Consider the following 12,826-nt stretch of genomic DNA (forward strand, 5'->3'; position numbering starts at 1 on the left):
ATCTGAAGACTCTGGCTTTCCAGAGCGACATAAATGACCTAGTTTTGTCTTCTCTTTACTCTGGCCTCTTCAGTGAGAAGACACCTCAAGAAAAATAAATGAATGTCTTTTATCAATTTGTCAAGTGCTTCACTTAGAATAAGGAAATGTGAGTAGCTAACCTTGATGGTCCCTGCCTACTGGCTTCTTTTTCTGTAATTTTTTGGTAAGGGGATTTTCCCGAAACCATCTGATATTTCTTTTTAAAGGGGACTGGTAAAGACTATAAGTCAACAAACCTCTAGCTTGTCCTCAGGTGTCAGCCCCAACCACCTGTTGAGATAGAGGATAGATAAATGGATGGGTAGAGAATTGAACATATATCTCTACAGATAGTTATATTAATGACAAATAGATAGCAGATAAATTTACTTATTAAGGACTCTCATGTGTCAGACACACGTCTAAATTAATCATCTTGATTCCATGGCTTTAATTGGAGACAGTTAAATACTCCCTATGGATTTGTCCCCATCCATAAGTCTGGAATCAAATTTGCTGATGGGCAGAGGGATTGTAAGTATCTAGAGTTGACAATATCTCCAGGGACCTGGGTCCTGGTCCCAGATTGACTTTCTATGATTTGCCAAATTACTCCCTGGCACTAAGCTTTCATATTACTCGCTTCAGGTAAGGATTCCTGGTCATGTTCCGCAGGCCTAAGATCCAGCCTTGGTTCCCTGCTGGATCAGAAATCTTGCCTTATTTGCCTCTTGATTCCTTAAGATCAATGTATTTAATCCTGTTGGAATCAACAATCTTTTTTAATGACATTTTCTGTTTTGAGATAATTATAGAGTCATATACAGTTGTAAAAGATGATACAGATACATTTCTACCTTTTAATCCAGTTTTCCCAATAGCACAACCAGAGTGCAATATGACCACCAAATATTGACAGGATACAAAACAAGTCCATCACCACAGAGACCCCCGCCATGTTGTACATTCAGAGCCACTCTGCTTCCTGCCTCCACTTCCGCCTTAACTCCTGGTGCGATTAATCTGTTCTCCACTTCGACAACTTGTCCCTTCAGGAGTGTCAAATAAATGGAGTCATACCGAGGTAACTTCTGGGAATTGGCTTTTTACTCACGATAGTTCTCTGGAGATTCTTCAAGTTTGTTTCATGTCCCAGGACATCTTTCCTCTTTGTTGTTGCGTGGTAGTCCACGGTATGGATGTACCACAGTTTAACCATTCACCTGCTGGAGGACAGCTGGGTCCTTCCCAGTTTGGTGCTATTACAAGTAAAGTTGCTGTCAACATTTATGTTTTTTGGAGGTTTTTTTTACAGATTTTATTTATTTATTTGAGAGAGAGGTAGCGTGAGAGAACACGAGGAGGGAGGGAGGGAGAGGCAGGTTCCCGCTGAGCAGGGAGCCCGACACGGGGCTCGATCCCAGGACCCTGGGATTGTGACCTGAGCCGAAGGCAGACGCTTAACCCACTGAGCCACCCAGGTGCCCCGACATTAATGTTTATAGGTTTTTGAGCAAACACAAGTTTTCATTACTCTGAGATAAGTGTCCTGATATGCAATTGCCAGGTCCTATGTTTGCAAGTTCAGTTTTTATGAGAGAATGCCTTATTCTCCAGAGTGGCTGCATTGTTTTAAGCTCCCACCAGGAATGTAAGCATGGCCTTTCTTACCCACACTGTCGTTGACGTCTGCTGCAAAGAATTGTCACTATTTTTTTTTTTTTTTGCCAGTCAGATAAGTGTGTATCAACAGCTTGTGTGTGATTTTAATTTGAATTTCTCTAAAATCTAATGGTGTCTCACACCTTGTCCTATGCTTTTTTTTTTTTTTTTGCCATTTTCCTATCTCCTTCAGTGAAATGTGTGTCTCATACTTATTTTATAATTGGACTTTTTCTTGTTGGATTTTTTCTGTTGAGTTTTGAGAGTCCTTGATATATTCTTGATATAGGTCATTGGTTGGAAACGTGGTTTACAAATATTTTCCCCCCAATCTACAGCTTGTATTGTTAACCTCTTGCTAGGTCTTTTGCAGAGCAATTTTTTTTTTTTAGACTTTGTGAAATCCAACTTATTTCTATGAATTGTGGGGTTTATATGGGGTCAAGTCTAAGAACTTTTTGGGTAGCCCTAGATGCTTTTCTCCTACATTCTTTTCTAAAAGCTTAATCATTTCACATTTACACTTACATCCAAGAACCACCTTGAGTTAATTTTTTTAAAAGCTGTAAGATGGTCAGTTTTGTTGTTTCCATTTCTGTCTTTGCCTGTGAGTGTTTCATTGCTCTAGCAGTGTTTGTCCAAAAGGTTGTCTTTTCTCCATTGGATTCCTGTTGCTCTTTTGCCAAACACTGGCTTGTAGGATTTGACTCAACTGATTTGAAAACTTATGTCCAAACAAACTCCTGCCTGAAATGTTTATGGCAACTTTGTTCACAATCACCCCAAACCGGAAGCAACCAAGATATCCATTCATAGGTGAGTTGGTAACAAATTGTGGTTCATCCAGCTAATGGAATATTATTGAGGAATAAAAAGAGATAAGCTATCAAGTCACAAAAAAGACACAGAGGAATCTTAAATGCATATTCCTGTGTGAAAGAAACCTGTCTGAAAAGGTTAGATACTGTATGATTCCAGTTATAAGGCATTCTGGAAAGGGAAAAACTAGGGATCATAAAAAGAAGTGATTTTTTGCCATGGTTGCCAAGAGTTGGCCAGGGGTAAAAACAAGGAATGTGCTAAGATGGAATACCAAACTATTCTGCATAATGCTAGGCCTTTGTTAAACCCTGAAACTTTGCAGTACAAAGAGTGAACCTGTACACTGTGCAAATTAACAGAGTTATTTTAGGAAGTCAGGGCTACCCCAGGATGGAATGCAGAATGTGACAAAACTATCTAACTGTGTCATAAATGTGTAAAACAACGTCACTGAAGGTGGGGAGGTTGGTGATGCTGGCCTAGGTGACTTTGGCAGTGAGTGCTCTCTCTCAGTCTACAGACAAAAGAAACGGTACCAAAGCACCACACTCTAGTGGATGACGTATTTCTTCAGTAACATAAACTCAGCAATTCAGATCTTACTATATACATATAGCCGGAATTGAAGAATTAAGTACATGACTGGCAGACATGGGAGCCAGGGTTAGAGAGGGAGGTTATAGATAAGCAAGGGAAAGGTAGAATGACCCATGTGGGGCTGGATGAGAGGTGGAGACGTGGCTTTGATACAGATGGTAATGTATACAAATATTTATTGATATGCGTGTGGATGTGCGTTATTAAATAAATATGCATTTCCTTGTTCTGTTGGCTGAGGTCCTAGAAGCAAGGACATTCCAGCAACTCTGAGCGCACCTGGGACTCACATATTGGTTTGTAATTCCATTAACCAGTAAAAGGAGCCAGGGATCCTTGGAGAAGTGACTGATTCTAGGACTGGAGCAGAAAATGTACAAGATAAACCCAGAGGAACTGCTAGTGGCAGAACATATGGAAGAACTTCAAACAAACAAACAAACAATAGCACGGGTATGCCAAAGGAACACAAAAACTGAATTAATTTGAGCAAAAAAAAAAAAAAAAAAAGTAGTGTTGGATCATAACCCAGGGTATAAACTAAATGTCCATGATCATGCCTCCACCATATGGACAGAAACCCCAGTCTTGTCCTGGCTGGTGTCCCTGCAATGTGACCTTCACCAGTATTCGCTAGGTTCTCCCATTCAGCTGAGTGAGGAAGCTGGATGGGCTGGTGTAGGGAATGTGCCTTTCCCCCAGGTAAAGCTCTAGTAAAATCATTTTCCTGGGAGAGTAAGTTCTTGTTGTGGAAAACTCTGGACACATTTCACATAATTACTTCCCCTTTTCCTTGCCAGAGCCACTGGGAGTTCCTTCTTGGCTCTTCGCCATGAGAACCTCATGGGTTTCCTTGGGTTAAAACCCAGGAAGGAGTGGGTCCCTTAGCCCGTGGTCCTCGGTAGTTTGGCTCAGGCTTGTCCTCACTCAGCCTCTGGCAATGTGTCAAAATTACCAAAGTGTTCCTAACCAGTTTACGGTTCCAGAGTCTTCTTCTCCATTTAGCACATCTCGGCTGTGACTCTCCAAATTTGGGAGCAGTGGTTTGCCTTGTGACCTCAATTCCCTGAGAGGGCTAAGAAAAATCATTGATCTTCAGTTTGTTCAGAGTTTTCCTTATTTAAAGGTAGGAGTGGTGACTTCCAGGTTTTGTACCTATAGCAGCTGAAACCGAAGTCCCTGACCTCTGCATAGGGGGCCCCCGTGCAGCCTGGACGCCCTGTCCCCAAAGTTCTCTTGAGACCCTTCCCCGAATCTGGTGCTTGCCAAGTGCAAGAGGCACCTGTCTGTAGAAGCATCTCAAACACAGTTCTTGCAGGGGGGCTCTTTGCATCTGCCGTCAGCCTCTCCCTTCACCTGGACCGTGCTTCCAGCATTGCTGTGAGATGTTACCAGCTGCGCGCCTAAGGGGCTGTAGCTTTATACGGCTACTGTGAGCTGCAGAGATCCCTCCCTGGACTGTGAGTAGCTAAACTCACATCCGCCACTTACCGCTCTAGGCCAGGGGCCAAGTGAGCAGGGGTGTATCTCCTCTCCTCCGTTCTGTTCTGCTCTCCCCTGCTCACATCGCTTCTGCTTCATTCTCATCCACCCTATCCCACCATGCACTCCACGGGTGGTTGGTTATTAAGCACATGTGGGGCATCGGGTCCTGGGCAAGTGATAATGGTGAGTGGAACATAACACTGTCTCCCACTTGAGGAACTTAGAATTCAATCGGGAAGTTACTAAAAACATGTAACTATGACTTGGGAAAGATGTGATGAATGAACAACAACAACAACAAAATTTGCATAGGGTGGACAGCAGTTCCAGGCACTTCCAGGGAGACATTCCCTAGCGTCGTGACACTGAGGTCAGGGAGGTCATTCATGGGCAGAGGAGAGAAGTGTTCTAGGCGAGGAAGCAGGGCAAGTGAAAGCTTTGAGAGCCAAGAGCATCAGGCCCTGAAGGGAGCCCAGTGCTGCCCCCCTGGGAAGGCTGAGGCCCAGGGTCCCACACCAGGTAGAAGGGGGCCCAGGCTCAGCACTGCAGCTTTGAAGCGCATGGTAAGGGGTTGACTTGGATTCAACCAGAAAGTATTAGCAAACTGTTGTAGGGATTTTGAGAGGAGGTGTGATGAGCGCCAACTAATGTTTTTTTTTGTTTTTGTTTTTTGTTTTGTTTTGTTTTAGTCATGCTGGAAGAGAATTGGATGGTGGAGTCTATCAGCTAGGAACGCAGAGGGAGGGGGTGGTTGGGAAAACCACCGCAGTGGGCCTGTTTCGCCAGTGCGTTGGTTCAGTCACTCTCCCCAAAAACCACTGCTAAAGTCTCACCTCCCCGTCCTTGGGACACAATTAATCACACTGACTTATTCTGTTATTTAGCGAGAAGTGAATTTGACACAGACAAGATATGTGGTTATGGGACTGCCCGCTGCCGGAGGAATTGTAAAGCAGAGGAATTCCAAATCGGAGTATGCCCCAATGTCTATCCGTGCTGTTTGAAAAAGCGAACCCACTGAATCCCATGACACACTGACGCCCAGGACTGCCTGGTCCCCAGAGCCGCTGACGGCTGGACCTCGGAGCCTTCCTTCCTGAGGCCTCACAGCTAGAATATCCCCAGCGGCAGCCACTAGTCCGATTATTGAGACTTTGCTGAGCACCTTCACTCAGCGCAGAGCCAATGTAGGAGCCCCAAGATGGCCTTCTGTGGTGGGGAGAAGGGAGGAAAGCAATATGGGTTACGTGAGAGCTTCAACACCTTAACAGCCGAGCCAAAAACTATGTCTCATCGGCCACAAGTCTAAGAGAACGTCTTTTTATTTTTTTTGGTCTGAATTGTATCGGTTGATCTTGATAGCGTTGGTTTTCTGATCAGAAGTTTTGCTCTGCAGTTATATATGTCTTTTGTTCATTAAAACGGGGAAATAAATCAATATGAAGTGCAATTCGTTTGGCATACACTATAATTCAAAGCACAGGCTTCTGGGGGGCAAAGCAGAAGAGATGCTATGCGATGCCCCAGGGCCGACCCACATGGATGTCGTAGAGGGTCACATCCCGCAGATGGAGCACAGAGCAGCTCCGTGAAGACTCACGGAGATCTCCTGAGATTTGGTGACGAGAGCCGAGTCATAAAGCCTTTGACCTGCCGTTCCTTTCCAAACTTTCTTTTGGGGTGACCAAATGATTTGTGGGGAAAAGCTTCTCTCTATCAAAGTAACCCAGCTAATAAGTGACAAAGAATGACAACCTCAGGAGAATCTCACTATTTTCCAACACCTCAGGACATAATGATCTAGCCCATGAACGTCAATAGCCCCACTCAAATAAACAAGAACAACCACCTGAGCTCACGTGCCTCCAGGTAGATGGATACAAAGCCACCCAGGAGCTTTAAAGCTGCTGCCTTTTTACCAAAACGGTAAACTGAACCTTCTTGTAACTATCACCCAGCCTTAGCATGTGGTTAATCTCATTTCATTCCTTGATGAACTCCCTCTCCTGGATTATTTCCAAAAGTACTCCACATGCCATTATCACCTCATCTGAAAATATGTGGAATATATAATTCAGAGAAAATGACTCTTTAAATATATGTAGAAAACCACAGTGCTATGACCATACCTAGAAAAAAATCAGAACAAATCCCTTACGATAATCAAATAGTCGATCAGTGTTCAAATGATCCTGGTTGTTTCATAAGTGCTTTTGTCAGAACTGGTTTTGTAGACTCAGGGTCCTAAGACGTCCATCTATACACCGTGTTTGATCGTCTGCCTCTGAGGCCTCTTTTGTGGGTATCACATACTTGCTGTTCCACCTGCAAAATATTGTGTCAAAATCCAATGCCAACGTGAGCCTTTGATTTCACTACAGCGGTTACAGGGGAGAGGGGAGCCTGTGAAGCAGCCCCCCGAGGAGGCAACAGCCCAGATGCCAGGATACAGAACATGCTTTAGAACAACCTAAAGTCGATTTTAAGTTGTGTCTTGTCCTACGTTGGTGTTCCCCTTCATGATTCTCACATCGTGTATTTTACAAGGTACTCTCACATGCATAACCTCTTTTGATCCTCACAATAAGCTTGTGAAACAAGAGGTGTCACCCTCACCTTTTTTAGGTGTGGAAATGAGGGTGCAGAGGCAAGTGCCTTTCCCAGTAGGTCAGGCTATTAGGCAGGACCAAGCATCACCCCCACACCTCGGGTTCAAATCTGAGGCAGCAGGGCATGGTGTGCTAGAATCCCAGACCCTCAGGATGGTTTCTACCTTGATCCAGATTCTTAGAAATAAATATAAACACAACCATAAGCACAGCTTTTGGGCTAGAATATAAAAGTAACATGGCTTACAGGGGAGGGGATAAGAACATCTTTATTTGGAGTTAGGGTCTCAGCAACTCCCCCCCCCCCCCCCCCCCCGCTTGACCATCTATTTTCTTCCAACATCCAATTGTCAGCATCTGGTGGCCTTGGTGATTAGCAACCCTTATCAGGGACCCATTGCCTCCATCTCTACCAGTATCTCCAATTCCCTCTTTGAATTGAAGATTTCTTAATGCCTAGAAATCAAGAATGATCTTATGCTGGCACCTCCACGCTCCACAATATTGAATTTGCTCCCAGACCTGGCAGAGAGGCTACAGCGTGATGACCCTGGGGCCCTGTGCACACCTGTTGGTGGCTCCAAACCTTCTCTACTTCACTGCTGCTTCCTGGATGCCCAAGCCCCTGCTGGGGCCACTGCTGCCTTCTTCATCTGTTTCCACCTCCCTCCAGGTAGAATATAATTATTTTCATTTACACAAATGATCTTAGACATTTTCTTTGGACCAAACTGTGCCTGCAAATGAGACACATGTGACAAGCACTACCCTTTCCAACACCTCTGAGGCCATATTGAATTTTAGATGGTTATAACACTCTTGAACCAAAGCCCACATTTCTCTGGTCGCATCCAGGACAGACTGCCTGGGGTATGCGTGTCTGAGATAATGCAGTGACATAAAACTCATCCCTGCAAGAAGAAGAAGATGGAGGGTATCTGGGTGGCTCAGTCAGTGGAGCGTCTGCCTTCGGCTCAGGTCATGATCCCGGGGTCCTGGGATCGAGCCCCACATCGGGCTCCCTGCTCAGTGGGGAGCCTGCTTCTCCCTCTCCCTCTGCCTGCCACTCTGCCTACTTATGCTCTCTCTCTCTCTGCTCTCGCTCTCTCTGTGTCAAATAAATAAATATAATTTTTAAAAAAAAGAAGAAGAAAAAGACAAGGAGGAGGAGGAAGGAGAAGGAGGAGGAGGAGGAGAAGAACTTTTGCTTAGTTATTACCAGAAGAGAAAACTCTGCATCAATTACAGATATTTTTTTAAGCATAATTGAATTGGACCCAATGGCAGCAATAGCCAGGCATCTGAGAGAAACATGAAGACGAGTCAGATTAATTAAAATCAAAGGGGGAGGATTAAAAAGAGATGAAAGAGAAGCAGAGGAGGTCACAAAACAGGGGGAGAGATTAGGGTGGAGAAATCTGGAGTGACTCTGGAACTTCAGGAAATGACAGTTGTGTGAGTCAGGTCATCCCCGACATGTTCAATGTCTTCCTGCATGATATTTTACACCAAAATAAATATATCCAGAAGACAGGACAGAAGCGCTATGGCGGCCCTGCTTAGGTCACCACGTCAGCGCCTAGCAGCGGTCCAACAAGCACTTGAAGGAATGGCGCTTTTTTGGTTAATGATGCCTGTTTTGCCCCCCTCTCTTCCCTCTTTCTGCTCCTCTTCTCTTGCCCTGTCATTTCTTATTCACCAAACCCACCCAGGGCATTCAGGCATGATATTTACTTCCTGAGGAAAATGGCTCAAATGTTTGTTCCGCTAGCTAGTGGTGGGAGAATAATGTGTCTGTGTGTGTCGTCTGTGACCCAGAGATTATTCTGGAATGCCTCTCTTCCCCTGCTGCAGGCCCCCTCCCCGCAGCTCAGGGCTATAAAGGGAGCCCTGCTGTCTGCCCACCAGCACCGTCTCAGTTGGCAGTCCCCTCTGCGACATGAAGCCATCCCTCTCTCCGTTTGTCAGCCTTCTCCTTGTGACCCTGATGTTGCCAGGTAAATCAGAAATGTGACCCGGTACTGGGGCCAGGGTCTCTCCACAATGGCCGTGTCCAGGCTGGGCGTCCAGGCTGGACAGTGAGGTACTAAGCCCCGCAAGTGCATTTCCTGGTGGGGTTTTGGGGCAGGAGTCTCTGGACTGGGTTTGTAAGGGACATTTTGAATATGCTGATGGCACTGGTTCCCCAGGAGACAGGTCCCAACCCAGACTACACTTTCTTATCCTGTTAATATTCACCTCCTCCTTATAAAGGAGGACAGGCTGCATCACAAAGGACCTTGAATGTTAGGGAGTCTCAACAACTATATTGACACCCTAGGGGATGCTCAGCTTGGCTTCCACTGAAGTACTCGGGCTCCACTGCCCACCCGTCTTGGTCATCACTCACCTCCCTCCATCTCCCTCTCCCTCCCTCCCCCTCCTCTCTCTCACACACACACAAACACATATAACATCTGCCCCCTTCTAACCCATTCCATCCCATTCTTCACTTGCTCTTTTTCCTTACAGCTTTATGGGTGTATAATTATTACACAAAAAATGACAATTTGGTGAGTTTGGATGTTTGCAAACAACCCTGGTACCATTACTACAGCCATGGACATAAGTTTCCTTGTGTCCCTTTGTGGTGGTATTTTGTGTGTGTGTGATAAGAACACTTAGCAAAAGATCTACCCTCTTAACAAACCTTGAAGTTCACATTACTACACTGTTACGTGTAGGCACCGTGTTTTACAGCACAGCTCTGGAAGGCAACCATGTTGCAGGACTGAAACTTTACACCCACTGAGCAGCAAACCCGTCTCCTCTCCACCCTCTACTTTCACTCGCCCCCTAGAGTGATGCACGGAATCCTCATAGGTCTGCTCAAGAGAGAACTCTGAAAATACTTTGCTGTGTATTTATTGTGAATCAGGACTATCCAGAGCCGGAAATGTTAACCACCAAGGCACTGAGGGTCTGAGAGGACCGAGACAATCTAGGGAAGAGTCTTCTGCACAAGGCAAAAACGGGTCTCCCTTGCTACACCACCAAGAAAAACGCTACCTCTTACCACGCACTCCCCCTTACCCGGGTAAGTAAAAAAAGAAAAAAAAAAAGTTGTGACAAGTCCCTCCACTCTGGAAATGTTTAGTGAATGAATAGATGGGAAGGTGTCCGTGCAGGTGGGGGAAGGCCAAGCAGTGGTTGAGTTAAGGATGGGCTGTGTTTATGAAGACATAGGTAGAAGGCTCGGGCTGCCCCACCTGTCAAAAAGGTCATGGGGTCTGACAGATGACTGAGGGTCCTGTGAGCCTTGGGAGTGTGAGGGACAAAGAGGCAAAAGTATTCAAGGCACTTCTATAACCCCTGACTTCAGCCACCCCGGAGACCCAGGGGAGATTTTTTTTTTTTTAAGATTTTATTTATTTATTTATTTGAGAGAGAGAGAATGAGAGAGAGCACATGAGAGGGGGGAGGGTCAGAGAGAGAAGCAGACCCCCTGCTGAGCAGGGAGCCCGATGCGGGACTCAATCCAGGGACTCCAGGATCATGACCTGAGCCGAAGGCAGTTGCTTAACCAACTGAGCCAACCAGGCACCCACCAGGGGAGATGATATTGAGCAAGACAGCCTCCTCCTGCCAGGTTGGAGCCCCACTCCCTGGGCCTTCAAGAATTTGATGAATACTTGCTATGCCAGGTGAGCAATTAGCATGCAGGGAATGCCCCAGGGACAGGTGCAGAGGATGGGCCACTGGGATGACAAAGCCAAGGAGCCCTCAGCTGCTTTTCTGGTCAGTCCTGAACACCCATGTGGAGCCAGCTTCCAATCCGTAAGGACCTAGAGGAGACAGTCATTCCAAGATGTTTCCTTAATTCCAAACTCATTCCTGACCCTGAAACAAGAAACAAGAGCCTGGGCGCTCAGTGGGAAAGAGCAGGGAATGCACACAAGGGCGTTGGCAAAGGGAAGCCAGTAATTCAAATCCTGCCATATTATTCCTCCTGTTGTCCTCTCTTCACTTTGGTCCCTTTGGAGGTGGCCCTCGGTTCCCAGGGACTCACTAGTCTGGGTTCTCCTCCCAAGGGAAGAAAAAAAGAAAATACCATGATTGTACAACAAATATAAACAATATGAGGCATGTGTCATTTATTCTAATAGCAAATCTATGAGACGGGGTTATTATTCCCATTTGTGATTCATGAGGGAGTTGAGGTGATTTAAAATAACTCCTCTGATTCAGGACAACAAACTGAGGGGATGGGGGGATGGGGTAGCTGGGTGATGGGCATTAATGAGGGCACGTTTGGTGATGAGCACTGGGTGTCATATGCAACTGATGAATTGTTGAACACCACCTCAAAAACTCATGATGTACTATGTGCTGGCTAATTGAACGTAATTTAATCTGTCTGAAGGTCACATCTCAGGTCGGTGGCAGAGCTTATGATGACCAGAGCAGCCTTGGTTTGGGGTCTATCAGAAGGCTTCCCCAGACAGGCACTTACCACTCATTGTCTGATATTGTGTCTCTGCTTTCATTGTGTTCATCTATTTTTTTCTTTGTTTTAACACTTGCTCCTTGCCTTTTCTATCAACTGTCTTCATAATATATAATTTAAGACAAGAATTCATGTTTAATAATCTCAGTACTTGAATTGCAGAGTGAGGTACCAATTTCACATTGCTCACGCAAACTGGCATATCTTTGAGGTGCCAAATAGCCTTCCAGGGGCTCCCTCACAATGAGGGGAGAAAAGAAATCTTTTTCACTCTTTAAAATCTGCCATCAGCTACCTATCATCTCCCTTACAGGGATGGCTCAGCCTCAACCCTCCTTCCTCGGAGGACCATCACACTTATGTATGTGTTTGGTAGGGCTCTGTCAACCCCAGTGGGCCTCACAGAGCCCTGATGGGTCCCCTTATACAGCATCCTAAATTGGCTTAAGTGGAACATTTATATTGTAACACATCTATTACTGTTTCTCTTCCCAACTGCCTCTGAATTGACAGCTGTTTTTTTTCAGGGAGAGTAAAGGTGAATTTTAAGCCAGAATCAAGGATCTGATTTTTATGCTATCAGGATGGCCCCAGGGAAATATGAATGCTCATTTACAACCTCCCTATTGCCATCCTCCACCCTATCCCTTTGGGCTAAAATAAGCCCCGTCCAGTTCTTGAGATGGTCTTAAGACACTAATGTTGGATATTTCTTTATGCAGAACCCGAACCGGATTTCAAAGTTGTCGACTGCAAGAAAAGTGAAGGCTATTGTCAAGAATATTGTAATTATATGGAAACACAAGTAGGCTACTGCTTTAAAAAAAAATATGTCTGCTGTTTGCATCAGAACTGAGGTTGTTGACATAGAAGCCAAAGCTTGGTCCACCTGCCTGCTCTCCAGGGGTCATAGCACCGACCCAGACACAGGTGTTTTTGGAGAAGAGGCTGAGCATGGAGTTGCTGGGGTGCTATCATTTGATCTGGACAGTCTGGACATTCTGTAGTAACAAAAGAAAAGAAAACCAGCTCTACCTGACCATAGAGAAAGTGACTTAGCCTGAGATGGACAAAATCTTCAAAAATCACACAGCTTTTAATGTAATAAACTTTCACAGGAAAGCATTCAAGTAATTCCTTCTGT

General features: G+C 45.3%; 1 protein-coding gene across 1 annotated transcript; it reads left to right on the top strand.

The window, feature by feature from the left end:
* The first annotated feature begins 9,135 nt into the window (after nt 1–9,135).
* LOC118529201 (sperm-associated antigen 11B-like) lies at nt 9,136–12,538 on the top strand. The gene is made up of 3 exons (XM_078068262.1): nt 9,136–9,193; nt 10,234–10,272; nt 12,405–12,538. The coding sequence occupies exons 1-3, from the start codon at nt 9,136–9,138 to the stop codon at nt 12,536–12,538; spliced, it is 231 nt and encodes a 76-aa protein (XP_077924388.1).
* Nucleotides 12,539–12,826: the final 288 nt, after the last annotated feature.

The sequence above is a fragment of the Halichoerus grypus genome, chromosome 3 (assembly GCF_964656455.1).
Source record: "Halichoerus grypus chromosome 3, mHalGry1.hap1.1, whole genome shotgun sequence".
NCBI classification, from domain to species: Eukaryota; Metazoa; Chordata; class Mammalia; order Carnivora; family Phocidae; genus Halichoerus; species Halichoerus grypus.